This window comes from Rhinatrema bivittatum, chromosome 5 (assembly GCF_901001135.1).
Source record: "Rhinatrema bivittatum chromosome 5, aRhiBiv1.1, whole genome shotgun sequence".
Classification (NCBI taxonomy): domain Eukaryota; kingdom Metazoa; phylum Chordata; class Amphibia; order Gymnophiona; family Rhinatrematidae; genus Rhinatrema; species Rhinatrema bivittatum.
Genome location: NC_042619.1, coordinates 340,782,748 through 340,810,165, shown reverse-complemented (window position 1 = coordinate 340,810,165; position 27,418 = coordinate 340,782,748). Strand labels below are relative to the sequence as shown.

Genomic DNA, 27,418 nt, shown 5'->3' with positions numbered 1-27,418 from the left:
AAAAAAAAAGTAAAAATAGCAGGAGAGAGAAGGAACTTGCTAGTGAGGGGTTTTCCAACCAGGTCTGTTTCCCTCAGCATTCAGCCTTCCTGCTCATGTGGCTGGAGAGTCCTGTGAGGTGTGGAGTTAGTTCAGGCATGGTGGGTTGTGCAGGCTTCTCCTTTTTGGCATGTGGTAGGCAGCGGCAATTAGTTTACGCGTTTTCATTGTGTCATGGGAGTGCACCTGCATGTCTCATGCAACCACTGCCATGTCACCCTTTTGGGCACGTGTGTGTGACTAGATGGGTCTTTTAACAAACATCCTGTGCATCCAGATTGGGCATCCTCCTTTCTGGACGCGCACCTTGGGCACCTACCTTGGGCGTTCTTTTAAACATGTGTACCTGGATGCAAGGTTTCTGCGCCTAGTTTGTACGGGTGTGGTAGGCGCGTGTACTTGGATACATATTTTTTGTACGTCCACCATGGACGCAGTTGTCACGTACAGGTTTCTAGTTGCACATTTTGTGAGTCCAGCTGGGCGCATGCCTATACCTGTCTAGGTGCATTACAACCATGGTGCTGGCGGCAAAGAAGTCTAACCCTTATTTATGTGTGCTGCATGCTACATCAAGGCAATATAGCCAGAGCCTTCTGCAAGCCTGTGTCAATCCTGCCTGGATGCTCCTAGGGATTTGACTCCTATTAATTTGGCCGACTATCGTCCATCACCTTGGTCTGAGGCGAAAGGGACTGAGGGTGATGTAATATGGGTATCCCCGCCTTTGATTGATTAACTGACCGAGTCTTCAGGGGAGACTCACTCTCAAGATGTCAGATTCGGGCTTCTGGGGTCTGGAAATGACCTGCCGCCTTTTTCCTGGGTGGAAATTTTGTACGGATTACCGACATTTCTACAGGGGTGATCAGCTGAGTTGATAATATCTATTAGTTTAGGTATGTGTGCTCAGAGTGCTCCTGTGCTTGCCACCATGGACAGAAGCCATGGAGCATCGCAGCTTGACAAGTTTCAAATACATATGGATCGCAATGACACTGCTGATGATGGCATTGGCTCTCCTGGTAAGGAAGGGGAGTTTCCCTTAGATTGGAGCCATATAGAACTCTTCTCCGTTTCTTTCACAGAGATGAATTGCCGAGCTTGATCTCTCAGACTTTGAAGAGCCTCAGAGTGGCTGGGGCTGACTCCTCAAGGGGGCAGATTAAGGAACCCATTTTTGTCATCCTACACAAGGCTTCCTGTTTCTTTCCCCTCCTGGATGCAATTAAAGAGTTGATCTGGTATGGAGTGCGCCAGAGGTGTCCTTTCAAGGGGGACACACCTTGGCGGGTTTATACTCCTTGGATCCACAGGCCAAAGAGCAATTGCGCTTCCCTAAGGTGAATGCTTTGATGTTTTCTGTCATGAAAAGAGCCACCGTACCAGTAGAGAGAGGAGCAGCTCTTAAGCATGTTCAGGATAAAAGAATTCAGGCTAACCTAATGGAAGGCTTGAGGCAGTAGCAATGAACTTAGAGCTTCTTGCTGTGCCCTGGTAGATTGAGCTACCTTGTGTCTTTCTTAAAAATATGGAAGCACCACTTCCAATAACAGACCTCTGGTAGCACCAGGGTGCTACCTTCTTAGCTGATGCAGTCTGTGCCCTGGTTCTCACAGTCGCCAGAGGAGCTGCTTCTGTGGCTGTGCAACTGGTTGGCAGATACTGTTTCAAAGGCCAGTCTTGCCAAACTGCCCATCAAGGGTTGGCTTGCATTTGGCAGTGAGTTGGAGAAGATGGCAACTAAATGAGGAGAAACCTGGATCTCTCATTTTCTAGAGGTCAAGATGCCGTTTTCCTGGACTTTGCGGATGAATGGCTGCCCTGGAGGCTACCATCATTTTTGGTCTTATACAAGAGGTTTTTCCCATAGATCCTGACCCTTCCATAGATCAATCCTTTTGCCCCAAACCTTGAAAAGGATTCAAGCTTCGCAAGTGGAGCTCCTCAAGCTTCTCAATGGGAATTTGAGTCCTCTGTTAGAGCAGGAGATAGGTGGCTGCCTATCTCATTTTTTGTCACAGAAGTATCCAGATTACTTTGGATCAATGGGACCTCGAAGTGGTTCAGGACAAGTATGCTCTAGAGTTTCTTTGCATTCCTCCAGATGCCTTTATGATATCTCCATGCAACTCCACTCTGGAGAGAATAGCAGTGGAAGCTACATTGCGTGGGTTGTTGGAACTGAGAGCCGTGATTCCCATTCCTGAATCATTCAGAATCTGGTCCTGTATTCCATTTATTTTGTTGATGCCCAAAAAGGACCCATACTGGATTTCAGGGGTGTCACTTGTCCATTGCTGCCATTCACAATGGAATAGCAGTATAAACAGGGGAATACCCCACGTATCTGGATCTGTCAAAGGCATATGTGCATATTCTCATTTGCGGGGAACATCAACAGTTCCTTCAGTTTGCCATTCTGAATCTTCCTCACCAATTCCGGGCCTTGCCTTTCGATTTAGCCACTGGGCCCAGGACCTTTTCAACACAAATCAGGGCAGAGTATTTCTGTCAAAGATTCAAATCTAAATGTCAATGGCTCGAGTTCGCACCCTGATGAACACTGTTCATCTGACCACGTGGGCTTACCTGCAGGTCCTAGGGTTGATGGCTGCTGCATTGGAAGTAGTCCCCTGGTTACGGACACATATTTGAACTTTTAGATGCATGTTGCTTTCCCGATGGAATCTGTAGTTGCAGAACTGTGTGGTGTGGCTGCTCCTACCATTGGAGGTAAAGTCTAATTGCGCTGGAGGTTATAGGCAGTTCATGTCAGGAAGGGAGTTTCCCTAAAGATGCTGGATTGGTTGATATTCACAACAAATGTGAGCCTGCTGGGTTGACAGGTTCACTGTCGAGAGTCAATTTATTTATTTAGTGTTTTTCTATACCGGTATTCGCGATATGGATCGCATCATGCTGGTTTACATTTAACAGAGGGTGAAACAATGAAGATACAATAAAAAACTTTAACAGGTGCGGAGCAACACTGAAATTACAATAAAACAGGGATGTTCAAAACTGGGAATAGAAGAAAAAGGCGATAGGAATTTAACAGAGAGAGCAGTAAGTTACACTGGTCTAGTAATGTCTGACTGTGATTGTTGGAGAATTATGGTTTAGTTAGGGTCTGGAAAGGCTTGATTAAACAACCACGTTTTGAGCCTTTTCTGAAAGTTAGAAGGCAAGGTTCCTGTCGCAATTCCAGTGGGATGGAGTTCCATAGCGGTGGTCCTGCTGTGGAGAAGGCCCGGACTCTCAGGGTTATATGTTGGGAGGTTTTGGAGTGTGGTGCATGTAGAGATTCTCTGTAAGCCTCTCTGATGGGTCTGGAGGAGGAATGTTTTCTGAGTGGTATTTGAAGGTTGAGGGGAACAAGGCAATGGATAGCTTTGTAGATGGTGGTGATGGACTTATATAAGATTCTGTAGTGAATTGGAAGCCAATGTAAGTCTTTGAGTATGGGAGATATGTGGTCTCTTCTTCTCGTGTTTGTCAGTATTCTGGCTGCTGTGTTTTGGACCATCTGAAGAGGTTTGCTGTGAGATGAGGGGAGACCTAATAAGATAGAGTTACAGTAGTCTATCTTAGAGAAGATTATTGCTTGTAGAACTGTTCTGTAATCATGATAGTGAAAGAGTGGTTTTATTCTTTTTAGGACATGTAGTTTATGAAAAGAGTATTTAGTTGTTTGGTTAATAAATGATTTTATGTTTAGCCAATTATCTATAATAACTCCTAAGTCTCTTACTTGTGAAATTTGCAGGTTGGCTGGTGGGTTCGTAGTGATATTACTTTTTTCCGGGGAAATGAGAAGGAATTTGCTTTTTGAAGAATTTAGTATTAAGTTTAGGCTGGTGAGGAGGCAGTTGATTTCTTGAAAACAGTGATCCCAAAATTCTAGTGTTTTTGTGATAGATTCTTTAAGGGGGATCATGATTTGGACGTCGTCGGCGTATAAGAAGTGTTTTAGGTTCAATTTGGTTAACAACTAGCAAAGTGGAAGAAGATAAATGTTGAAGAGTGTGGGTGAAAGGGAGGAGCCCTGAGGAACTCCTAGTGAGGAAGGGTAACGGTGAGATTCTTTGTTGTGGATTTTGACCTTGAAGCCTCTGTTCCCTAAGATCGTTTTGAACCAGGCCAGAGCAGTTCCTGAAATGCCGATGTTCGTCAGCTGATTTAGTAGTATGGAGTGGTTAATGGTATCAAATGCTGCTGAGAGGTCCAGTAGGATCAATAAGAAGGCCTGACCTTTATCGAGGCCCATAATAAGGTAGTCTGTCAGGGAGATGAGTAGGGATTCAGTACTTAATGCTTTTCGGAATCCATATTGAGTAGGGAACAGAATTTTGTGATCTTCAATGTAGTCTGCTAGTTGTGTGTTAACTAATTTTTCCATGACCTTGGCAATGAATGTGAGGTTGGAGATTGGGCGGAAGCTGTTGGGATCTTTGGGATCCAAGTTTGGTTTCTTAAGGAGTGGTTTGATGGATGCCAGTTTAAGGTCGTCTGGATAGAAACCCTGGGATAAAGAACAGTTAATGATGTCCACCAGAGTTTTGGCGATGTGTCAGGAATTAGAAGTAGCAGTTTGGTCGGGATTTGGTCAAATGGATATGAGGAAGGTTTCTTTTTTTTTTTTTTGTTGTAATTTCTTTATTTGGAATTTTCAATAGAACAACAGCCAGGTATCAACACAGTATTCCAAAACAAATCATTACAAAGTATCAGCCATATACTCATACAGAAGCAAAAGTCATAATACAATGCGTGTCTGCTACATAACACAAAACAAGAAACAGAGACTGCAATAGCTCGACATTCTCTAGTTCGCAGAAAAGGGAAGAAGATTATTGTCCAGGAGATTCTGGAGGTAGGTACACAAAAATGAAGAAGAAGCAGTAGAAGGAAGGGGAGATTAGAACAGATAAGAAAGAGTACTACCAGAGAAGGATCAAATGGACTCTTTAGGAAGGTGGGGTCCACAAAGTGACATCAATGAGTGAAAATTATGGGTTATGTCGATCTAAAGGTTTCCACATCAAGTCTCACGCCTTCAGCCTATTGTGTTTAATAGCCATAGCCCTTTCATATTTACTGTATAAACAGATAGTATTCCACCATAGCGGCTCGGAAAGTCTATCACTGTGTTTCCAGTTGGAAGTAATAATATGTAAAGCTATTCCAATGAGAAAATCATATAGTTTCTTACGTGGGGGTAATAGCCGAATATCTGGGTGGGTACTCCGTAGAATAACGAACCCATATGTTATCTGGGCGGGCACTGGAAGCAACAGACGGATAGTAATCCAGATTTGTGTCAAACTCGTGCACGATAGGGCAGAAAAATATGAGATGATCCAAAGTCGCTCCGGTATTCAAACAGGACCAGCAGGCATGAGACTCTAGTAGACGAGCCCTATAGAGTTTCCAGGGGGTCCAGAGCGCTCTATGGAGGATAAAGAGGGACGTTTGTTTAACACTTGTGGACAAGGACGTTTGAAATATTGATTGCCAAAGCCTTGACCATAAGTCAGAAGTGATGGTAAACTGGATCTCAGAGGACCATATGACATGACTGAAGGGGTCCGAGTTGGGGTCCGAAACCGTTTAATTATTTTGTATAGTCTGGAGGCTAGATGTCCCAAAGGACCATAATATCCTCCACTTAGGATAGAAAATAAGGGTTTTGAGCCAATCGAATAGGGGAAAACTGTTTTTCTTTTAAAGCGTCCCTTAGTTGCAGCCATTTATAAAACTGGGTCGCTGGTAGGGAGAAGAGACCTTGTAGGGAGGAAAAGGGGAGCAGGTGGCCATCAGCAAAAATGGAGGCAACGGACCAGATTCCATGTTGTTGCCAAATAGGCCAATTTATCATATGTCCCGCAATGGAGATCTTCGGATTGTTCCAAAGGGAGTACAATTAGAGTTTGACCATGTGGGAAGCTGAGACGGGCACATTGCATCGAATTCCCGAAATGCTCGATGCATAGATGCAATATCCGATTTTTACAACTACGAGCGGACATAGCCCACCCCGGGAATTAAGTATGGGAATTGGTCTAATGATGGATTTCTCTATCATGAGCCACCGGCGGGCCGTCCTCTTGGTCCAGAGTCCAAATTAATTAAATTGGAACTTTGTTGAAGCATGAAGGACAAGTGATAGGCGTAAAAATCTGGGAAGTTAACTCCCCCATTCTGCTTAGTGTGTTTTAATTTTGCCAGTGCTATTCGAGGTTGTTTATTGTTCCAAAGGAATTTAACTAGCATCCGATCAATCTCCTTATAGAAGCCTGTTGAAAAAAGATCGAATCATGGATAAAACAAAGGTGATTTTAGGGGCTAAAACCATCTTAATCGTGTCTAGACGGCCCCAGCAAGAGAGATGTAGAGGAGACCATCGTAATGTAACATCATGGACTAGTTTTAACAAATTCTGTTCACACCCTTGAAGGGTATGGAGAGGGTCCGAGTAAAATTTGATACCTAAATATTTGAGACCATTCCCTGCTTTTAAAATGGGGTGATGTGAAAAATCCATGGTGTCAGAGATGGGGTTCAATGGAAGAAATTCCGTTTTAGACCAATTCACTTTATATCCTGACAGAAGAGAATAGGAATCAATAAGATGAAACAGATTCGTAAGAGAGCTATTTGGATTAGTAAGAAACAGTAATACATCATCCGCATATGCAGAAAGTTTATGGATTTCCAATCCTATCTGAAACGCCAGAAATGTCAGGAGATTGGCGAATAGCCAAAAGCAGTGTTCCAAAGCCAGATTAAATAATAGGGGAGAGAGTGGACAACCTTGATGAGTACCACGAAAAAGAAGAAAATGGGGGGAATTCTGATTATTAACATAAAGAGAGGCCTTTGGAGAGGTATAGATGGCATGGATCCAGTTGAGGAAAAGAGGACCAAAAACAAATTGTTGCAAGGTGTTATAGAGAAAGAACCACTCAATGCGATCAAAAGCTTTTCTGCGTCGAGGGACACAGCGATCGCCGGTTCCAGGGTCTCATACAAAGCCTCATGAATATGGAGGAACAGTCTAGTATTGTTGGCTATTAAACGCTTGCAATAAAGCCAGATTGATCGGGATGAATGAGAGTACCCAGTACCTTGGATAGTCTCATTGCTATACGTTTGTAAAAATTTTATAATCGACGTTCAAAAGGGAAATTGGCCGATAATTAGCAGGGTGTGCTGGGTCTCGGCCAGGCTTTGGAATCACTACTATCTTGGCATCAGTAAACCCAGATACATCAACAGTCAAGGAAGACAAAGAGGAAAGATACAACAACAGATGTGGTGATAGCAACTTATGAAAGGCATGATAAAAGTCCGTGTTGAAACCATCGGGGCCAGGCGACTTCCAAGGAGAGAGAGATAGTGCAGCTGTAGAGAGTTTGGATACGGTGATAGGAGCTTCCAATGCTTGAGTTTGTTCGTGCGTAAGACTAGGATAGTTGATTTTTTAAAAGAACGCCGAGATGTCTTCGGAGGTGGGAGACACCTCCGAGCTGTATAAGGAGGCATAAAAGTCACAGAATGATTGAAGAATGTCTTGATCCGAAGTGACCTCCTTTCCAGAGGGTGTGGTCAGTTTAGAGACTCGGGTTTATCAGCTTTTTTCTTTAAGTATGTCGCTAGTCCTCCTACCACATTTATTATTTTCGGCGTAATATTGAGTTTTTGAGTGGAATAGGTGTAAATTAACTTGTGCACTCAACCTTTATTGTAGTCAATTTAGCCTTTTGAAGGTTTTGAAGAGAGATCGAGGTCGGGGATGTAATATGAAGTCGTTCCAATCGTTTGTACCACTTCATATAAGTCTTTCAGATGTCGTGCTTGGGTGCGACGTTTATGAGCAGAATAGCTAATGATGTCTCCATGAATCGTTGCCTTATAGGCTTCCCACAAAGTCTTCGGAGAAATATCAGGAGTAGAATTGGTAGAAAAGTAGTCGGTTGGTTTTCTCCTGGAGGAAAGTGTGAAAATCCAAGTCAGACAGAAGGGAGGAGTTGAATCTCCATTGTCGATCCATCTGGATGGGTGCATGAAGCTTAAGGCGGATACTAACCGCAGCGTGATCAGAGATAAGGATCGGGTGAATTTGAGACTGAAGAATATCCGACAGTAATGTACGAGAGGTCAGAAAGAAGTCTATCCTTGAATAAGATGCATGGGGGCCGAGAAGTACGTGAAGTTGCGCTCCTTAGGGTGATAGAGTCACCAGGGGTCATCCAGTCCAAGTTGTGTCATTAGATGTTGTAGGGTCAACGTTGACTTGGAGATAGAGTACAGAGCAGTTGTCCGTTTATCCAGAACAGGGTCTAAAGGTTGATTAAAGTCACCAGCAATTATGAGGGATGAGTTATCCAAAGATAGCAAGGTGGAGAAAACTTCTTGGAAAAAGGAGGGGGCATCCGCATTAGGAGCATATAAGTTGAGGATGTTATATCGATGATCTTTTATTTTAAGGCAGACTATGTTCCATTTCCCGTCTGTATCCGCTAAGTGATGTAAAACCTCAACGGTCCAAACGTTTGTGGATCAGGATCGCCGGTGCCACCTTTTTCTTACATGCAGCGCTGGCATATACCTGACCAACCCACTGTTGCTTAAGTTTGAGGGATTCAGCTGTAGTAAGGTGGGTCTCCTGAAGGAGAGCTATGTCCGCATGAAGAGATTGCAGATAAGTAAGGATTTTCTTACGTTTGATAGGATGTGAAAACCCGTTGACATTAAGTGAGAGCATCACTATATCATCTATGGAGGATGCCATGTTTGTAGAGATAGAATGAGGATACGGAGTTTGCCATGTTGTAGAATAGAACCACCATTAAGAGTGAACTCTGGAGAAAGTGTCCAAGTGAGCCAGGGATCCATGAGAAGACAAGTAGTACAAAGTAAAAGGGAAGAGGTGAGATTCCTAGAGATGTCTGAATTGCAGTTAGAAGAGAACGACTGGTAGGCGCCCCTACCGTCTAGGTAAAGTAAAGGGTCTCTAGGGGGACCAAAGACCGCTCGAAAAACTCGTGGGGCTTGAGATGGAAGTCCATGATAGGAACCATTGAGATTAACTCATGATAAAGAACATGATCATAAGCGCAACAAAAAAAAGAAATAGTTCAGGTTACCATTTCCTGCGTTGTCCCCGAAGCTTGTAAAAAATCTTCCAAATCCTTCGGTTCATGGTACATCCGCGTTTGATTTTGATAGGTGACCTTCATCATTGCTGGGTAAAGAAGGCCAGATTTTGCCCCCATAGCGTGTAGTCGAGGGCGAAAAGCCAGGAAGGCCTTCCTTTTACTAGCCGTCGTTTTCGCCAAGTCTGGAACATACATGAGCGAGGCACCTTGAAATTGTACAGGAGACCGGGCTTTCGCAGCTTCAAAGATTTGTAGAACTTGTGGGTATCGTAACACCTTAAATATGATCGGACGAGGGTATGTGGAGGTTCGGAGTGGCCTCGATGGAATGCGGTGCGCTCTCTCTATTTCGAACGGCAAAGAGAACGTGATGTGGAGGTTGGCAGGGATTAGGGTGGTTAAGAAGGAAATCATATCTGAGCCCTCAGCACCTTCGGGAATCCCTAAAAGTCTAATATTATTCCTCCTATTCCTGTTTGATAAATCCTCCACGTCTCTGCGAAGCGCTACCAGCTCTTTGTCCACATTAGGGAGTGACGCAGTAGTTAGTAGGAGAGAGGAGACCTGGGTCTCTGTATCATCGAGCCAGTGAGTGAGCTGATCATATCTATTTGATAAAGTTAGTAAGTCTGACCTGATCGCCGACGTTGTCTCCATATTTGTCTGTAACATTTCTTTTAATTGCTTAAGTTTGGCTAGCACAAGTTCTGCGGACGCCATGTTTTTTTGTGGCGAAGTCTTGTCCGGGGTGAGAGGATCTTGTTTCGATCATTTTGTCCCGGAAGCCGCCACAAAGGCAGCTTCAATTTTACCAGGCTTGGACGCGGACATGTAGGCGGTCTTAAGATACCAATTTCGAAGAAAAGCGCTGACAATTCAGAGGTCCCGATGCAAAAAACTAGCGAAAGCCCCAAGAGCTGAGCAATCAAGCGGCCATCTTGGTCTCCGCGCAAGAGCGCCCCCCCCATGAGGAAGGTTTCATTTTCTTCAAAACTGTTTGGATCTCTGAAGATGTGATGGGTTCGAAGGAGTGGAGAGATATGTCTTTGTTAGGGTGGAGATATGTGCTGGAAGGCGAGCAAGAATTACGAGTCAGCTGTGTTAGGAGGTTAGTGACTTTATTACTGAAGAAGAGGGCCAGGTCATTTGCTTTTGCTTGAGCTTGGTTAAGAGATATGTCAGGAGTTAGGTTGGAAGCGTATGCAAAAAGGGCTTTAGAGTCGAAAATGAGATCATGGATCTTATGTGCGTAGAAGTCCCTTTTTGTTTTTAATGTAGAACTCTTGTATAAGTAGAGGGCAAGTGTGTAAGCAGAGAGGGTAGAGGGGGATGGTGCTTTGTGCCATTTGCTTTCTTTCTGTCATAGACTGTGTTTGAGATTTCGAAGTTCATTAGTAAACCATGGTTGTCTTTTGGATGCGTTGTGTTTGAGTTTTTTTGTAGCAAGTGGACATAGTTTGTTTGCCACCGTTTCAGTTATGTTGGACTAGGAGTTGAGGGCTGAGTTGGGGGAGGAGACGTCTATGAATGGGAGTTCTAAGGCTAGGATTTGGGTAATAGGTGAAATCAAGATGGGGATAAGGGATTTGTAATTGTGTTGACGGGAAAGCATAGGTGATTTTCCTGAGAAGGGAGTACGGTGATGGAGAATCGGTATTGGGAGACCAAGAGGCATTGTGGCCTGTTGTGTCCGGAACGCTGGTTGTTAGAATGATAAGTATGGATGCTGGAAGAGGGCTAGATGAATGCTGGAGTCTGGTTGTATGAATGCTGGAGGCTGGTTGTAGGGATGCTGGAGGAAGGTTGGAAGAATGCTGGAGGCTGGTTAGGTGAATGCTGTGAGGATGAAGGTATTGGGGTCTCTTGTAGCAGAGCTAGGGTGTGTCGTCAGCTGCTGGAAGTGAATCTCGAACCTGGGTCTCACCAAGGGGCGCACTAAGGGGCAGACCCCTTAGGCCGCGCTCCTTCGGGTGCGTAACACCGTCGAAAGGTGCGCCAGTTTAAAGGGTCTGGAAGCTGGCCTCTGATTGGCCTAATGCCTTTCAGGGGCATGGTTTACTCACAGCGTCTGTTTTTTCTTAATTTCTTCTCTTCCGTTTTGGTTTATGATTCCTGTCCTCCCTGCTCTGCGTGGCTCACTGGGAAGTGAGCAGGTTCTTGCCCTGGCTGGGCCTCGGGAACCCGGCAGAGAATTGAGGTTGGTGCTGGGAGCGGGCGGAGGGCGCCGAAAGAGGGACACGCTGTCGAAAGGTGCGCCAGTTTAAAGGGTCTGGAAGCTGGCCTCTGATTGGCCCAATGCCTTTCAGGGGCACGGTTTACTCACAGCGTGGGTTTTTTCTTAATTTTCTTCTCTCCGTTTTGGTTATGATTCCTGTCCTCCCTGCTCTGTGCGGCTCACCGGGAAGTGAGCGGGTTCTTGCCCCGGCTGGGTCTCGTGGAAGTTGATGGTGCAAGGTCACTGGAATCCAGAGGAGCGACAGTGGAACATCAACAGATTGGAAGCAGGGGTGGTTCGCCAAGAATCCACAGGTGTTGGAGGAAATATATGTACTCATAGTGTCAGTGGAACAACATCTAATAGGTATCTACGCCTCTCACATTGCTGGTAAGGATAGTATAAGAGCTGACTTCCTTGGCAGGAGGAAACTTGGACCCAGTAGAATGGGAGCTGGCAGACAAAGCTTTTCAGCCCTGTGAACCGCTGGTGCCTACTGGACCTAAACCTGCTGGCAACAATGTGAACATTCCCACGCTTTTTCAGTTGCAAGTGTGTTCCAAAAGCACTGGGCATTGATGCTGCTGTTCAAGTATGGCCACGTGGCACTCTGTTGTATGTATTTCCCCCTGGCCTCTGGTAGGCAGGATTGTTGGAAAATTGCAAGTCAATCTCGTGAATTAAGGTGTAACAAAAAAGTCTACTTAAGGGCTAAGTATACCAAGTGAGACCGGCTTTTCCTTCCAAACACAAGACAAGAAGATTCACAACGGATCACTTGTGTCCTCATGTTTTCACCTTTGGTTCATTTGGTTAGAACAGTTATTCTACAAAATCGGCATATTTTACAGCTATATAGCATTTTCAGGGACCTCCCCACCTGCATCACTTACACCAGAGGAACCAGCTTGCATGGCCATTTAATCCACTCAGATTCTACCCAATGGTCCATTAAAAGCAGACAAGTTCCTACGGGTCACATAAACCATGTGGCTTTTGTTCAGTTTGTCATGTTTCTATGGATACAACTTCTTTATACATGGCTTTAGTAAATTTATCTGTCTCTCTTCACCAACATACCAATTGTTTATCAATTTATGTGATAGAATGTCCATGTGGAAAGTTATATGTAGGCAAGTCTAAATGCAGTTTGAAAACGCGGAACACCATTCAAGTATTTCCACACATCAACTGTGTGTACACCGTTGGTTCTACATTGTAGCGAGTTGCCACACAATTTTCAAGATCTTCAATTTTGTGCATTATAACTAATAACCCAAAACTGGCGAGGAAGTGAATTTGACCATATGTAACTATGCTCTGAGCAAAGTGGATATATAAATGACAGACTATGACACTATTAGGTCTATATTTTGGAAGTAGATTTCAGTCTTTTTTTGTAATCTTAACACAATTTGCCTTTCAGAATGAGTTGACTTGTTCACTACTCTGCATTTTATTATTATTATTTTAGTTTTTTCCTTGTAGTGATACACATCTCCCTATCAAAGGATAAGAGTTGATATGGAGATTGTTGTTTACAAAAGACTAACAGCTGATATGGTTATGCAGTATTATGCTAGGATTGAGAGAACATTACTTGGTTCATGGACATCAACGGGCGGATTTTAAAAGCCTGCTCACGTAAATCCGGGCGGATTTACGCGAGCAGGGCCCTCGCGCGCCGGCACGCCTATTTTGCATAGGCCGCCGGCACGCGCAGAGCCCTGGGATGCGCGTAAGTCCCGGGGGTTTTTTGGGGGGGCGTGTCGGGGGCGGGGCCGAATGACGCTGCATTTTGGGGGCGGGACAAGACTTTTCTGGGGCAGGCCCGGGGGCGTGGTTTCGGCCCAGGGGCGTTCCAGGGGCGTGGCCGCGCCCTCCGGAACCGCCCCCGGGTAGGGTCTCGGCGCGCGTGGATTTACGTCTCCCTCCGGTAGGCGTAAATTTGTGGATAAAGGTAGGGGGGGTTTAGATAGGGCCGGGGGGGTGGGTTAGGTAGGGGAAGGTGAGGGGAGGGTCGAGGGCGAAAGAAAGTTCCCTCCGAGGCCGCTCCGATTTCGGAGCGGCCTTGGAGGGAATGGAGACAGGTCATGCGCGGCTCGGCGCCGCCGGTGCCCAAAATTGGCAGCCTTGCGCGCGCCGATCCAGGATTTTAGAAGATACACGTGGCTACGCGCGTATCTTATAAAATCCAGCGTACTTTGTTTTGCGCCTGGTGCGCGAACAAAAGTATGCGAACGCGCCTTTTTTTAAAAAATCTACCCCCTTGTGATTCTCCTGTCTAACCGATCCACAGCTGATATCGAATGCATTCTGTTTTGAAGATTTGATACAAGTTTGCAATAAGATAAGTACTAAGCTCTATAGTCAATTGAATATTCAATTAATTTTGATATGCTTTTTATGTTGTTTTTAGCTTGTTAAATGAAACGAGGATTTGTGAATGTCCGCTTGTCTAAGTTGGAATTTACAATGTGATGATTTGCTCTTGATGAAGCTCTGCGCAAACAATGGCCACTGTTGGGATTAGATTACAGCTAATTAGCAGGCTTAACAACTCCCTAAGTACAGATTTGTTGTTAAACAATTTTTTAATTGCAATTTAAAAATTCTAAAAACAATTGTTTCCACTTGATCTGCACATGATTGAGCTGTCCGGGTGGCCCCGTGCACTACAGGGCACACGTCTGGCTGCTGATGCTAGGTGCTGTGTACCAATCAACAAATATTGATGCAGAACAAGGTTATACATATAATCTGTTAGTGTTAAGAGTTTTCCCTATGTTTTTTGGTTTCTTGTGGTTTGTTTTTGGAGATTCTAGGCTTTTAGTGGCTCTGAGTTAAGCACGGAGGCCCATTGGTATGCCGATCTTCCAGAGATGGCTGGAGGGGGGGGGGGGGGTTTTCTTTCAGGCTACAGTCTCGTGAAGGATCTGTTGTCGGTTAGCGGACCTAGTCTTTCACAAGGATATGCGCCCCGTCAATTTTTTGTTCTTAAGGTTTGCTTATGAAAGGGCTGCGGTTTTGGGTTGTTAAAATGTGGTTTTTGCCTGCTGTGATTTCCAGCTTCCTTCGGGCCAGGAAATATTCTACTCCTGTAGCATATGTTAGGGTTTGGAGAGTTTGAAGGCCTGGTGTTCTGAGCAAGGCTCTCAAACTCTCAAGGTGGATATTCCTTTCATTTTGGAATTCTTACAGGATGGTTTGCTTAAGGGCTTGGCCCTTAACATCTTACTTTCTTCCTGGAATTCTTGACAGGTTCGACCCTTTCAGCCACTGCATACTCTTTTCCTTATGGCTACTTACCTTTAAGACTAGGGATGTGAATCGTGTCCTCGATCGTCTAATGATTGATTTCGGACTGGGAGGGGGAGGGTGAGGAATCGTATTGTTGCCGTTTGGGGGGGTAAAATATCGGTGAAATGAAAATCTAAAATCTAAAAATCGCAAAACCCGGCACATTAAAACCCCCTAAAACCCACCCCCGACCCTTTAAATTAAATCCCCCACCCTCCCGAACCCCCCCCAAATGACGTAAATAACCTGCGGGTCCAGCGGCGGGCCGGAACGGCAGCGGTCCGGAACGGGCTCCTGCTCCCTGAATCTTGTTGTCTTCAGCCGGCGCCATTTTCCAAAATGGCCGCCGAAAAAATGGTGGCGGCCATAGACAACACGATTGGACGGCAGGAGGTCCTTCCGGACCCCCGCTGGCTTTTGGCAAGTCTTGTGGGGGTCAGGAGGCCCCCCACAAGCTGGCCAAAAGTTCCTGGAGGTCCAGCGGGGGTCAGGGAGCGATTTCCCGCCGCGAATCGTTTTCTTACGGAAAATGGCGCCGGCAGGAGATCGATGCAGGAGGTCGTTCAGCGAGGGTTCCGGCGCCTCGCCTGAACAACCTCCTGCAGTCGATCTCCTGCCGGTTGCCATTTTCCGTACGAAAACGATTCGCGGCGGGGAAATCGCTCCCTGACCCCCGCTGGAACCTCCAGGAACTTTGGCCAGTCTTGTGGGGGGCCTCTGACCCCCACAAGACTTGCCAAAAGTCCAGCGGGGGTCCGGAAGGACCTTCTGCCGTCCAATCGTGTTCGTCTATGGCCGCCCGCCATTTTTTCGGCGCCATTTTGGAAAATGGCGCCGGCTGAAGACAACAAGATTCAGGAGCAGGAGCCCGTTCCGGACCGCTGCCGTTCCGGACCGCCGCTGGACCCGCAGGTTATTTAAGTCATTGGGGGGGGGGTTCGGGAGGGTGGGGGATTTAATTTAAAGGGTCGGGGGTGGGTTTTAGGGGGTTTTTAGTGTGCCGGCTCACGATTCTAACGATTTATAACGATAAATCGTTAGAATCTCTATTGTATTGTGTTCCATAACGGTTTAAGACGATATTAAAATTATCGGACGATAATTTTAATCGTCCTAAAACGATTCACATCCCTATTTAAGACTGTTTTTTTTGGTAACAATCTGTTTGGCACTTTGGATTTCCGAACTGCAGGTGGCTTCATGCTGTGAGCCTTTTCTGCATATGCCTCAGGGGGTGGTACAGTTTCAGGCTATGCTCTTTTTGGCAAAAGTAGTTTTCGAAATTTCATTTGAATCAGGCCGTTTCCCCACCATCTTGGACAGGGACAGAGATGAAAGTGAATATCATCCTTATCTTTTCTTGGACATCAAACGACATTTGCTGGGTTACTTAGAGGTGACTAAAATAATCTAGAAGTCGGATTGCCTGTTTGTGCTACATGGTGTCTGTGAACAGGGAGCGCTGGCGACCCGTGCAACGATAGCCCATTGGATTAAAGAAGTCTTTACAGCCACGCCGAGATTGCTTTGCCGAAACAGATTAGACCGCATTCGACGGAGGCTCAAGTGGTATCGAGGGTGGAACTTAATTTGAATTCGCTTGCTGAGCTTTGCCAAGTAGCGACGCGCTCATCTTTGCACACCTTTTCCAAGTACTACCGCTTGGATATTTGGGCTGTGGAGGATGCCGCATTTGGGTGATATTGACTGGATTGCTGACAGCCTTCTGCCTTGTTTGGAATTAGCTTTGGTACATCCCACAGGTGGGATTAAGAACATAAGAACATGCCATACTGGGTCAGACCAAGGGTCCTTCAAGCTCAGCATCCTGTTTCCAACAGTGGCCAATCCAGGCCATAAGAACCTGGCAAGTACCCAAAAACTAAGTCTATTCCATGTTACCATTGCTAGTGATAGCAGTGGCTATTGACCTACCAGAAAACAGAGGATGGAGGAATTACTACTTAACTGATAATTTCTTTTCCTCTGAGGGCAGGCCCTAGGCTGCCGATGTTTAAATTATGGTTAGCCTTTGCAGGGTGAACATTGCAGAGTGTGATTCCTGCTCTTTGTTGAAAACTGGTAAATGGCTTTTCTAGCCCCTTAGTTTAGTGCATATGTTTCTTCTTTTGTCTGAAATCAGTTTTCTTGTTGGGTTGGAAGCATAATAATGTTCAAGTATAATTAGTTTGTCCACAGTTTGGTTTTTCTAGAGAATACTGGCAGGCTAATGTCAGGGCGGGATTATATATCCATGACGTCAGCTTTTGCTCCGTCTCCATCTGCTGGCAGATGTGCATAATCCACTGGTACGATTGACCTGCCCTCATGATGAGAGGAAAGGCAGTTATCAAGTAAGTAGTCATTTCTCCTTCATTTGCTGTCAAAATTAATTTCATGATTAAAAGTAAAATAGAATGGTTGGCTTGGTAGTTCAGTGGCATTGCTTTGCATTTCTTGGCTTGATTCTTGAGCCTAGCTATTGTTCTGAGATATTGCCATGCTTTTGGATCAGATGCAGGTATATTTCAAAATATATACAGTTTTGTGGTTTGGGCAGGAGCATAACAAAGCTGTATGCCATTCTCCTGTGTACTTTATCTAGTGTACCAAGCTTGACTGCTACCTCTAGTGTTTCAAAAGTTACTAAAGATCTCAGCCTGATGTGTTCCAATTTATTCAGATTACTAGAAAGGAACTGGGAAAAACCACAAAAAAAGTAATTTTTGTTAATATCTAGAACCTAAAGCAAAGACCTTTATTATTGATTATTGCTTGTTCTTGCTGTTTTATTCTTTTTAAATGTATTTACTTGTTCGAGTTAGAATGCATTATAAATGTGCTGCTAAGGAAACTGTAGAAATGCTACCTGTTGTACTCTTTCTTTCAAATTACCTAAATGTTGATATTCAGATGATGGAGCAGTGGCTTCTCCTGACATTGGAGATATATCTCCTGAAGGACTTCAGCCTCCCATGATCCTCTTACAGCAGTTGATGACTGCTGCTACCCAGCCATCTCCAGTGAAGGCTATATTTGACAAGCAAGAGCTTGAGGTAAAGAAATGTATTTTATACATTCTCACTAGTTTATCATTTCCATCAGTGTTTGAGTATTTAAGTAGAATTTAAGAAATCTTTAAACTTTTGCAACTAACTGCAAGGTCTGAGTTTTACCACTTCCAGGCTACTTTTTTTTTTTAATTATGCCAAAATAAAGCTTATTTCTGCTTTTGAGGATCATTACAGAACTACTTTAAGGAGAAGGAAATGTACAATCTTCTTCATGGTTTGAGCCTAAAATATATGAGCTACAATGTTGAGCTAAGACTGTCCTCTGGTTCATACAGTAAGAATATTGAACAGATGGCAAATTCTGTATGAGCTCAATTAGTTTTAGAGCATGTACTTAATTAAGGAAACATATTCATCCTATAATTTTTGCAATCCATTCAAGCTTAAAGGATATACAGGAATCAACAGACGGTGTGCCATGAATGTTGAAGCTTCTCTTTTATGCTATTTGGGTTGTCTTTTAAAATATATATCCTAAGGTGTTTACATATACAGTTCTGTGCAAAGGTTTAGGCATGCCTGATCAAATTTTATGTTTCAATGAAGCTCTAAGTGAATAGAGTTGACACAACCTCTACATGGTACAAAGTTAAACACAACGAATATGCAGAGTAAACAGCACACACATGTAGATAAATAGTGAAAAACAAGAAGATGTGTGGCACAAGCAGTTAATCACTGTTAAATACATTAATCCACAAATTTTATTCAGTCAGAGGGAGCAAAAGAGAATGCTTAAGATACAAATGTTTTTAAATAGTTGATAGTAACCCCCACACGGCTGTGTTTTGCGCCAGGGCTGCGTCAGAGGGACCAACAGGCATTCATGTTGTCTACAAAGAGAACAAATCACAGGTACTGAACAATAGGCTAACACGAGGGCATACAGACCACCTCAAAAACATAATGTAACAAGAAGACCATACCAAGCTTGGAAAGTCAAATATACAGTCACAAATCCAGGAGTGTGGGAAGTAGGAGGAAGTGAATATGGAAAAGACAGAGTGGTTACCAAATCCATGACCGTGAATGAAGAAGGGGAAAAAAAACTAACAAGCAGGAAGGCGGTGGGGGGAGGGGAAGGAAGGGAGAGAACAAAAAGTAGAAGAGAAAACACGGAGGGAGACAAGGAAGGGTTATAACAATACAGAATCTTTATCATAATGCACCAGGAACACACTATTATTGTTTGTAAGGTTTTGGAGTGGACTCTTGGAGACACTGTGACTGCTGACCACGCCTACAAGGGGAAGTCCAGTAAGGGGGCCGCAGGGTCAGGCTCAGCTTAGGACATACAACACAGATAGATCTTTTATTAACAGTATTGAGGAGCCACCAGAGGTGGTGGTAGTGAGGCAGAGATGAAGCCCGGCTGGGCTTGTAGTCCTCAGGGCACTGGAACAGCAATCCCTCAATGGCTGTGCTAAAGTGAAGAGAAACTGAGATAGTGAGAACCATGGAAGTATATGCAGGGTTCTGGAATAGAGCCTCGTTGGTTGTAGTACTCACACAGTGGTTTCTTTCGGTAGGGAACACAGGAGCTGGAATAGAGGTAGTGCCCTCGAGGAGCGAGTACCTGGTTCCAGGGAACAGCTCTGAGAGACGTAGATGTAACTCACTGATGGGTGTAGGCAGCGGTATCTTCCAGGCAGAAGTGGAGTTCAGGCAGCGAGTCCGGGAACATGGACCCTTGAGGAGCAAGTACCGGTTCCAGACAGCAACCTGAAAGAGAAGAGAGAGGCCCCTGAGGAGCTGGTACCCTGAATACAGTAAGTCCAATAATGGAGAGGCAGAGTAGCTAGGTACGGAGAGCGAATTCCATCCGTAATGAATCCCTATCCTAACTCACAGGCCGATACAGTAAAGTGCGGCCGCCGGTTACCCTGCTTCTAACCCGCTTTGTACCCACAATTTGGGCCCCGCCGCAAGTCCAACCCGCGATTCAATATCCCTTTTAACCCAATCCTTACCGCTTCTTTAACATCAACGGGTAAACCTTTCCGCCCGCGGCATGTATATGATATGTAAATGATCGGATTAGCTATTCCCTCCCATACAGTAACATGTGCCCAGATTATCGCCTTTTTAACCTGCAGTTTTGCCTTGTGTTTAACCTGCTAATTTACCGCCTACCCTTACCCCTGCGTTAGTGTGGAGCATCAGGTCAGAGAGATGAAATTTCACGGGCAAATGACCCCCTCACCCCCCGGGACAAGACCTTTAGAGGAGCCAGGATCGGGCAAACTTTCCTCCCAGCCCCCCGCTCCACCTACCCTGGTCGCGTCCATGGGTGCCGATCTCCTGTGCGGGGCGCGCTGACAGCTCCAGAGCAGGAAGGAAGGACCTGTTGTTTCCAAGCATAACCTAAATTCTTGCCTGCCCATCCTAAAATCCAACGCACCTGAAAGCCACTCTTCAGATCGCGACTAATCCCATCACTGGAAGGACAAAAGATTTCTTTAAGCGCCCTAGTTCCTCTCTTCCGCTATATCGATGCATTCTCCTTTCCACTGCAATGCGAACAGTATTCTGAAAATAACTTTCAAACCCAGGGTGGTGGAGCATTGTTGTGCTTGATAAAACCTGCACTCAACAGGATCCGGGCAAAACTTTCCCCCAGCCCCCCGCTCACCTGCCCTGGCCGCGTCCATTGGTGCCGGTCTCCGGAGCACCCCAGTCCCTCTCTCCCCCTCCTCCCGGGGGCGAGCGAGGAGGAGAGCGGCTTCAAGCAGCCCGGGGCGGATCAGGCGCTCCCCATGCGAGGGTGCTTTCCAGCAGCCTTTGCCGGCCGAGGGTTGCATGAACGCACGCCATGACCTGAGCACCCGGCTGGACGTCCAAGGTCAGGGCATGCGTTTGAGTGCAGGTTTATCAAGCACAACAATGCTCCACCATCCTGGGTTTGAAAGTTATTTTTCAGAATACTGTTCACATTGCAGTGGAAAGGAGAATGCATTGACATAGCAGAGAGAGGAACTGGGATGCTTAAAAAAATCTTTTGTCCTTCCGGTGATGGGATTAGTCGCGATCTGAAGAGTGGCTTTCCCGGTGCGCTGGATTTTAGGTTGGGCAGACAAGAGTTTAGGTTATGCTTGGAAACAAACAGGTCCTTCCTAATACGTTTTTCTTTTGGTCTGATTTGATTGTATTTTTTTTCCCCTAGGTGTTGGGGAGTTGCTAGGAGAGAGCGGTCCAACTTTCCAGGAGATGTGTGTCCTTGGGCCACGGCTCGACCCCAGCGGAATTCTGAGGAGTGCCGCGGTAGGCCGTGCATGCCCGAGCATGGACTGGACAGGAAGGATGACTGGGAAGACAGTGATGACTGGGAAGTGATGACTGGAGTAATGACGGAAGACAGACCCTCCTCTGGACCTGCACGCTTCGAAAGACCAACAACGCAATGTTGGTTCTTATGAACTGTTTCTCCGACCATTCCACGCCCTTTCGGACCTGCCGCAGTGTACGGCAAGAAGCGGCAGGCCGGATGGAGGCCAGGGGCAATGAAGATTGAACATTGAGATACTGATGAGACTTCAGGAACGACGTAGACTCAGGCACAGACGTGGACTCAGGAACGAGGAACTGGATGCACAGACGTGGGCACAGGAACGAGGTGCTGGATGCACAGACGTGGACTCAGGAACAAGGTACGGGATGCACAGACGAGACTCGGGTATTCGACAATGACGCAATCCCTCAGGCACCCTACTCAGCCTACGACACGGGGCGGACCCATGGGGGCTGGTCATGGACCACCCTGTCCTACATCCGCAGGAGGGGGTCTAGCGCAGGAAGGACTGAGGTAATGGATGCACAGACGAGACTTGGGTTTCAGGACAGTGGGCACGATCCCTCAGGTGCGCCACTACTCAGCCCAGCGACATGGGCGGACCCAATGGGCTGGTCGCGGACCACCCTGTCCTACAATCCGCAGGAGCGGGACCAGTGCAGGAAGGAAATATGATGCGACAAAGTAGTTCAGGGAAATGTACTGCACTCCTGGCAGTCGAAGCAAGTTGCTGCACTCCTGGCAGCCGAAGGCAAGTTGCTGCATACTGGCAGCTGAAGGCAGGTTAAAGCATCAGGGTCAGGAACAAACACTACGGATACTGGAACAAGAGACAGACCTCAGGGCTGGAACATGGACATCTGGAACAGCAGGTAACATTCAGGATTGGAACAGGGATACTGGATCAGGAGACAGACCTTGGGGCTGGAACAGCAGGCGGACATCAGGACTGGAACAGAAGGCGGACATCTGGACGAGACGAGGAGCTCCAACGAAGAACAAGAAATACAGGACCTTGCAGAAGTGCTGGAACACGGATGACTCCTGGAGCGAAGGATAGCGGGATCCCAGGAGTGAGCTTCTCCTTGCGAAGGCAAAGCTGGAATGGACGCTGAGCCCTTTTGTAGGGCTGAAGAGGACAACGCCCAGGGAGGGGTCAGCAGGGGGCCACACCTGGCTGGCCCTTGTAGAGGAGGAGAGAGGCACACGCCCGTGCCCTAGGACGCTGGAGAGAAGAGAGCTGGAAGCTGGTGGCGTCCCTCACCAAGTGGAAGGCCCAAGGAGGCAGCGGAGCAGCCCTGGACTGAAGCTGGGTGAAGGCAGATCACTGGAGCGGCTCCCAGCCGCGAAGATGAAAGCAGGAGGCTGCAGGCAGAGCAGAGAGCTGCAGGCACCGGCAGGGATGGCCTCCCTGCCGGGCGAGAACCCGGACTGCAGCACGGGCACCAGCAGGGACGCCCACCCTGCCGGCTGAGGACCCCAGGAAGGCAGAGACACGTCGTGGAGCCCCAGAAGTGACAGCGGAGGAAGGTATAACCAGCAGTTTAATAGAAGACTTGAAAAAGAAGGAAACCACTCATATGGTCCCACTGTCGCTCCTTGTGACATTGGACAAGTCAATTTATCCTCCATTTCCTCAGATACAAATTTAGGGCCAGATTTTAAAACTTATACGCGTGCGTCATAGATTTGTGCACGCAACCCAGCACGCACAAATCTACGCCTGATTTTATAACATGCACGCGCAGCTGCACGCATGTTATAAAATCAAGGGTCGGCGTGCACACTTGTGCACCTTGCGCGCACCGAGCCCGAGGGGAGCCCCGATGGCTTTCTCTGTTCCCTCCAAAGCTGCTCCGAAATTGGAGCGGCCTCGGAGGGAACTTTTTTCACCTCCCCCAACCTTTCTCTCCCTTCCCCTATCTTACCCACCCCCCAGCCCTACCTAAATCGCCCCACCTTATTTCGGAGAGTTACGCATGCCCGCGCTGGCCAGTCTTCGGCGCGCGAACCTCCGGCATGGCTGCTGTGCTGGAACGCCCCCTGACCGCCCCCTGACCGCTGCCACGCCCCCGGACCGCCACCACACCCCCGGCCCTGCCCCCTATTCGCCCATTTTCGAAAGCCCTGGGACATACGCATGTCCTGGGGCTTGTGCGCCCCACCGAGCCAATGCAAAATAGTCTCGGCGCGCGCAGGGGTATGTTTTCGGGGGTTACGTGCGTAACCCTTTGAAAACCTACCCCTTAGATTGTAAGCCCTCTGGGGATAGGGAAATACCTATTCCCAGTGCACTTTGAAGTGCTGAAAAAAGTGTGAAAAGTGGAATATAAAAATCTAAATACATAAATGGTTCCAATGGAGCAAAAGCCTGTAGATTGAAACTCACTGTAATCACAATGGAAACAAAATGATTTACATATGAAGCCTTCCTGGTTGCGGTGTTACACAGAGACTAAATGCTCAAAACCCCTTAAGCAGTCTTTAATGTAGGAAAGGAGCGCAAATTATACATGATCGAGGAAAACGCCGGACCGCAAAGTGTAAGCTCATTTTAGTAGTGGAACTAATGAGTATTTACTGGAAGATAAAAAAGCAGTAATGGATAAAACCAAAGCGCATCCAAAATAAAAGGTTTGCTAAGAACAAAAGTCAAAAAGGAGTGTAACTAAATAAAGAGTGAGCCAACTGCTTTATAAAACTAACAAACACTAGTTTGGTTAAAAACATTTTTAAGACTTATCTTGAGGGTACCAAATAAATGATCTTCTCACAGGACAAGCAGGGTGGTAGTCCTCACGTGGGTGACATCTTCAGGATGGAGCCCAATCACAGAACACTTTTGTCAAAGTTTCTAGAACTGTGACTGGCACCACTGAGCATTCCCAGCATAGTACCAACCCTGCATCCAGTTTTGTTTTTTCCGCGCAGCAGTAGCCTCGCAGATTCCCTATCCGGGGGTACCCCATCAACCACCATCGACACCGGTGTGTAAGTTTATTCTGTTGTTCCCAGAAGTTTTCCTCAATGGTATCCGGTCACTGACCACGTGATAGGTTTTTCTTTTTCAAACATCCTGGCCACCAGGTTCCGCAAATGCCCCGAGTGCCCAAGAACCATGTCCATCATAGACACGCACGACGTGTCTGTTCTGTGCTTAGGACCCGTTCATGACATGCAACAGTGTACAAGCTGTTCACAAATGACTCCAAGAGGCCGCAGGTCCTGCTTGGAGAAGATGGGACTCCTATTTAAGGTATCTCCATCGACTTCGGCAAAACCGACATCGAGTTAAAATCCTCTATCCTCGAAGACTCCGTCGCCACCAAAACCTAAATGGCAAAAATCTACCAGTGATGTCACTTTGCCTTTTTTTTCCCAGTCCAAAGCATCAACATCCTCTTCCTCGATACCAGAAAAAGAGTGGACTGATCTTCGCGAGAAGCATCGACACAGTCATCGACGAAGTGTCTCCTCCTGTCAGTACCGGAAAGACATCGACAGAGCCACTGACCAAAAAGCCCCGAGGAGACGGGGCCCCATCCCCGTCTGGACTCGGGGCATTGAGGCGTTTCCCACCGATATCGGTGCCAGGATCCGGGACTCCACTGCCACAGGTAGAGCCTCTGGCTAAGCCTTCTGAGCCTCCACCCCTGATTGCTGTACCTCCCATGCCAGCTTCTCGGGCGGAATTGGATATGATTGTCCAAGAGGCGGTGCTTCAAGCTTTACGATCATTCCAATCTACACCGACACCGGCCCCCATGCTGATGCCTGATCCCATGCCGGTGATGCTGGCTTCTCTTCTGGATAGACTGGACTCGTTACTCGGTGCTTTTCTTTCGACCTCGTTTCCAACTGTGCCATCTGCTACTACAAAGCCATCGACTCCGATGCTGATACTATTATCTTCGGATGAGGAATCGAATTGGCCGATGCCTGAACTGATGCCGGGACCAATCGGGTTCTGCACCATCTCACCGTCCTTTGAAAACACCAATGCCATCGATGCCTTCACCATCCTAGGTGCCTCCATCGATGCCACCTCGATTTCCATCAGTGCCTTTTCTAGATCCGGCTGGATTTCAACCTCTACATCAACCTCAAGGTCCCGGCGGTACTGGTGACCAACCCTATAATCCATGGGGGGTTGATACCACAGACTGTGATGACTCAGATGATCTTCCTTCAGAACCTTCACCCCCAGATGAACGTCGACGTTCCCCACCTGAGGACTTGACATTTGCACATTTTATAAAGGAAATGTCTGAGCAATTCCTTTTAATTTGCAAATAGAAGAGGATGCCAGACCTAAAATGCTTGAAGTGTTGCAATTTGTAGATGCACCCAAGGAGGTCATGGCAGTTCCTGTTCATGAAGTGTGATGGACTTACTACACCACAACTGGGAACATCCTGGCTTAGTTCCTCCTGTAAATAGGAAAGCTGACGCCTTATATCTTGTACAATCAGCCCTCTGTTTCCAGAAAACACAACTTCCCCACCAGTCGGTAGTTGTGGTGTCAGCCCAAAAGAAATCTAAAAAATCGAGACCTCATTCCTCAGCACCTCCAGGTAAAGGACAAAAATCATTGGACGCCTTCTGCAAAGAGTCTTCCATGGGTCAATGCTTTTAGCACCGATTGCAGCATATCAATTATATATGACTCAATACTCCAGAAACCTCTGGAAGAGGGTGCAGGAGTATTCCGAATCTCTACCTAATGAATACCAGGAAGGACTTAACAGCATTCTCCTCAAGGGTCTAGATGCTGGCAAGCATGAGATAAGAGTGGTGTATGACATCTTTGACACCGCCTCCAGGGTTTCCGCAGCAGGTATAAGTGCACAGCATTGGGCATGGCTTAAGTCCTCTGATTTACGACACGAGGTCCGAAATCGACTAGCAGACCTCTCATGTACTGGTAACAACTTATTTGGAACTAAAGTCCAAGAAACAGTTGCACAATTAAAATACCATTACAACACCCTGCCTCAGTTGTCTGCTCTTCCTGCGGATTATCCATCCACCACGAAAAGATCTTTCAGACGAGATCCTAGACGGTTCACATATAAACCAAGAAGATGCTATCCACCTCAATCTCGTCCTTGACAATCTAAACCTCCACAAAGAGGACAGACTCGTCAGACTAGAACACCAAACACCCAACCAACCCCACAGATAGGCCCAGCTTGGGGATTTTGACTGTCTTCTAGAGAGCAACAGCCAATCTCTTCCTTCCCATGTCATTCCAGTGGGAGGCCGCTTGTGCCTTTTTTCCAATCTATGGCACACACCACAACAGATCAGTGGGTATTAACTGTAATAACCCAAGGATACCATCTCAACTTCCTCACTATACCACCGAACGGGTTATCCCGTCCACTCACAAGAATTCACTCCCCGCTCCTTGAAGCGGAACTCGTGACCTTTCTGCAATCAAATGCTGTAGAACCAGTACCTCGACAGCAGTGTGGTCAAGGGCTCTAGGAAAAAAGTTGATCTCCTCCCTCTCCTCGGACCGCACAATAGTCATCAAACCACTGGAATCGGGAAGGCAGTATTGTTATCCAAAATCGCATTGATTACATTGCAGAGGTTAGATGTCAGTTATTGGATTGCATTTATTATAAACCTTTACCTGGCAATCTGACACACCGGTGACATACTATTGTCTCTGAATTAGTTCAATATGGGCTGGATAGTTACTTCCTTACAATATATCATAACATAACATAAGATATGCCATACTGGGTCAGACCAAGGGTCAATCATGCCCAGTATCCCATTTCCAACAGTGGCCAATCCAAATCACAAGTACCTGGCAATTACCCAAACATTAGATAGATCACAATCTGCTAATGCTTATTAATTACCGTCATAGCAGTTTATGCATTTATCCTCTAGGAACTTATCCAAACCTTTTTTTAAACCAGTAACACTAACTGCAGTAACCACATCCTCTGGCAATGAATTCCAGAGCTTAACTATATGCTGAGAGAAAAATAATTTCCTTCGATTTGTTTTAAATGAGCTACTTGCTGAACTCATGGACTGCCCCCTGGTCCTTCTATTATCTGAGAGAGTAAATAACCGATTTACATTAACTTGTTCAAGTCCTTTCATGATTTTGTTTACTTCTTTCATATCCCCTTCAGTCATCTCTTCTCCAGTCTGAACAGTCCTATCTTCTTTAGCCTTTCCTCATAGGGCAGCCGTTCCATGCCCCTTATCATTTTGGTCTCCCTTCTCTGTACTTTCTCCAGTGTAGCTATATCCTTTTTAAGATACAGTGACCAGAGCAGCACATAGTACTCAATGTGCGGGCTCACCATGG

The 27,418-nt window shown here is 46.3% G+C and overlaps 1 protein-coding gene across 1 annotated transcript in view; it reads left to right on the top strand.

The window, feature by feature from the left end:
* The window catches only part of LOC115092958 (E3 ubiquitin-protein ligase HERC2-like), a 2,733,734-nt gene that overhangs the window by 1,087,211 nt on the left and 1,619,105 nt on the right, over positions 1–27,418 (top strand). The window contains 1 exon segment of the mRNA XM_029604466.1: positions 17,632–17,774. Coding sequence (XP_029460326.1) covers positions 17,632–17,774 — 143 coding nt within the window.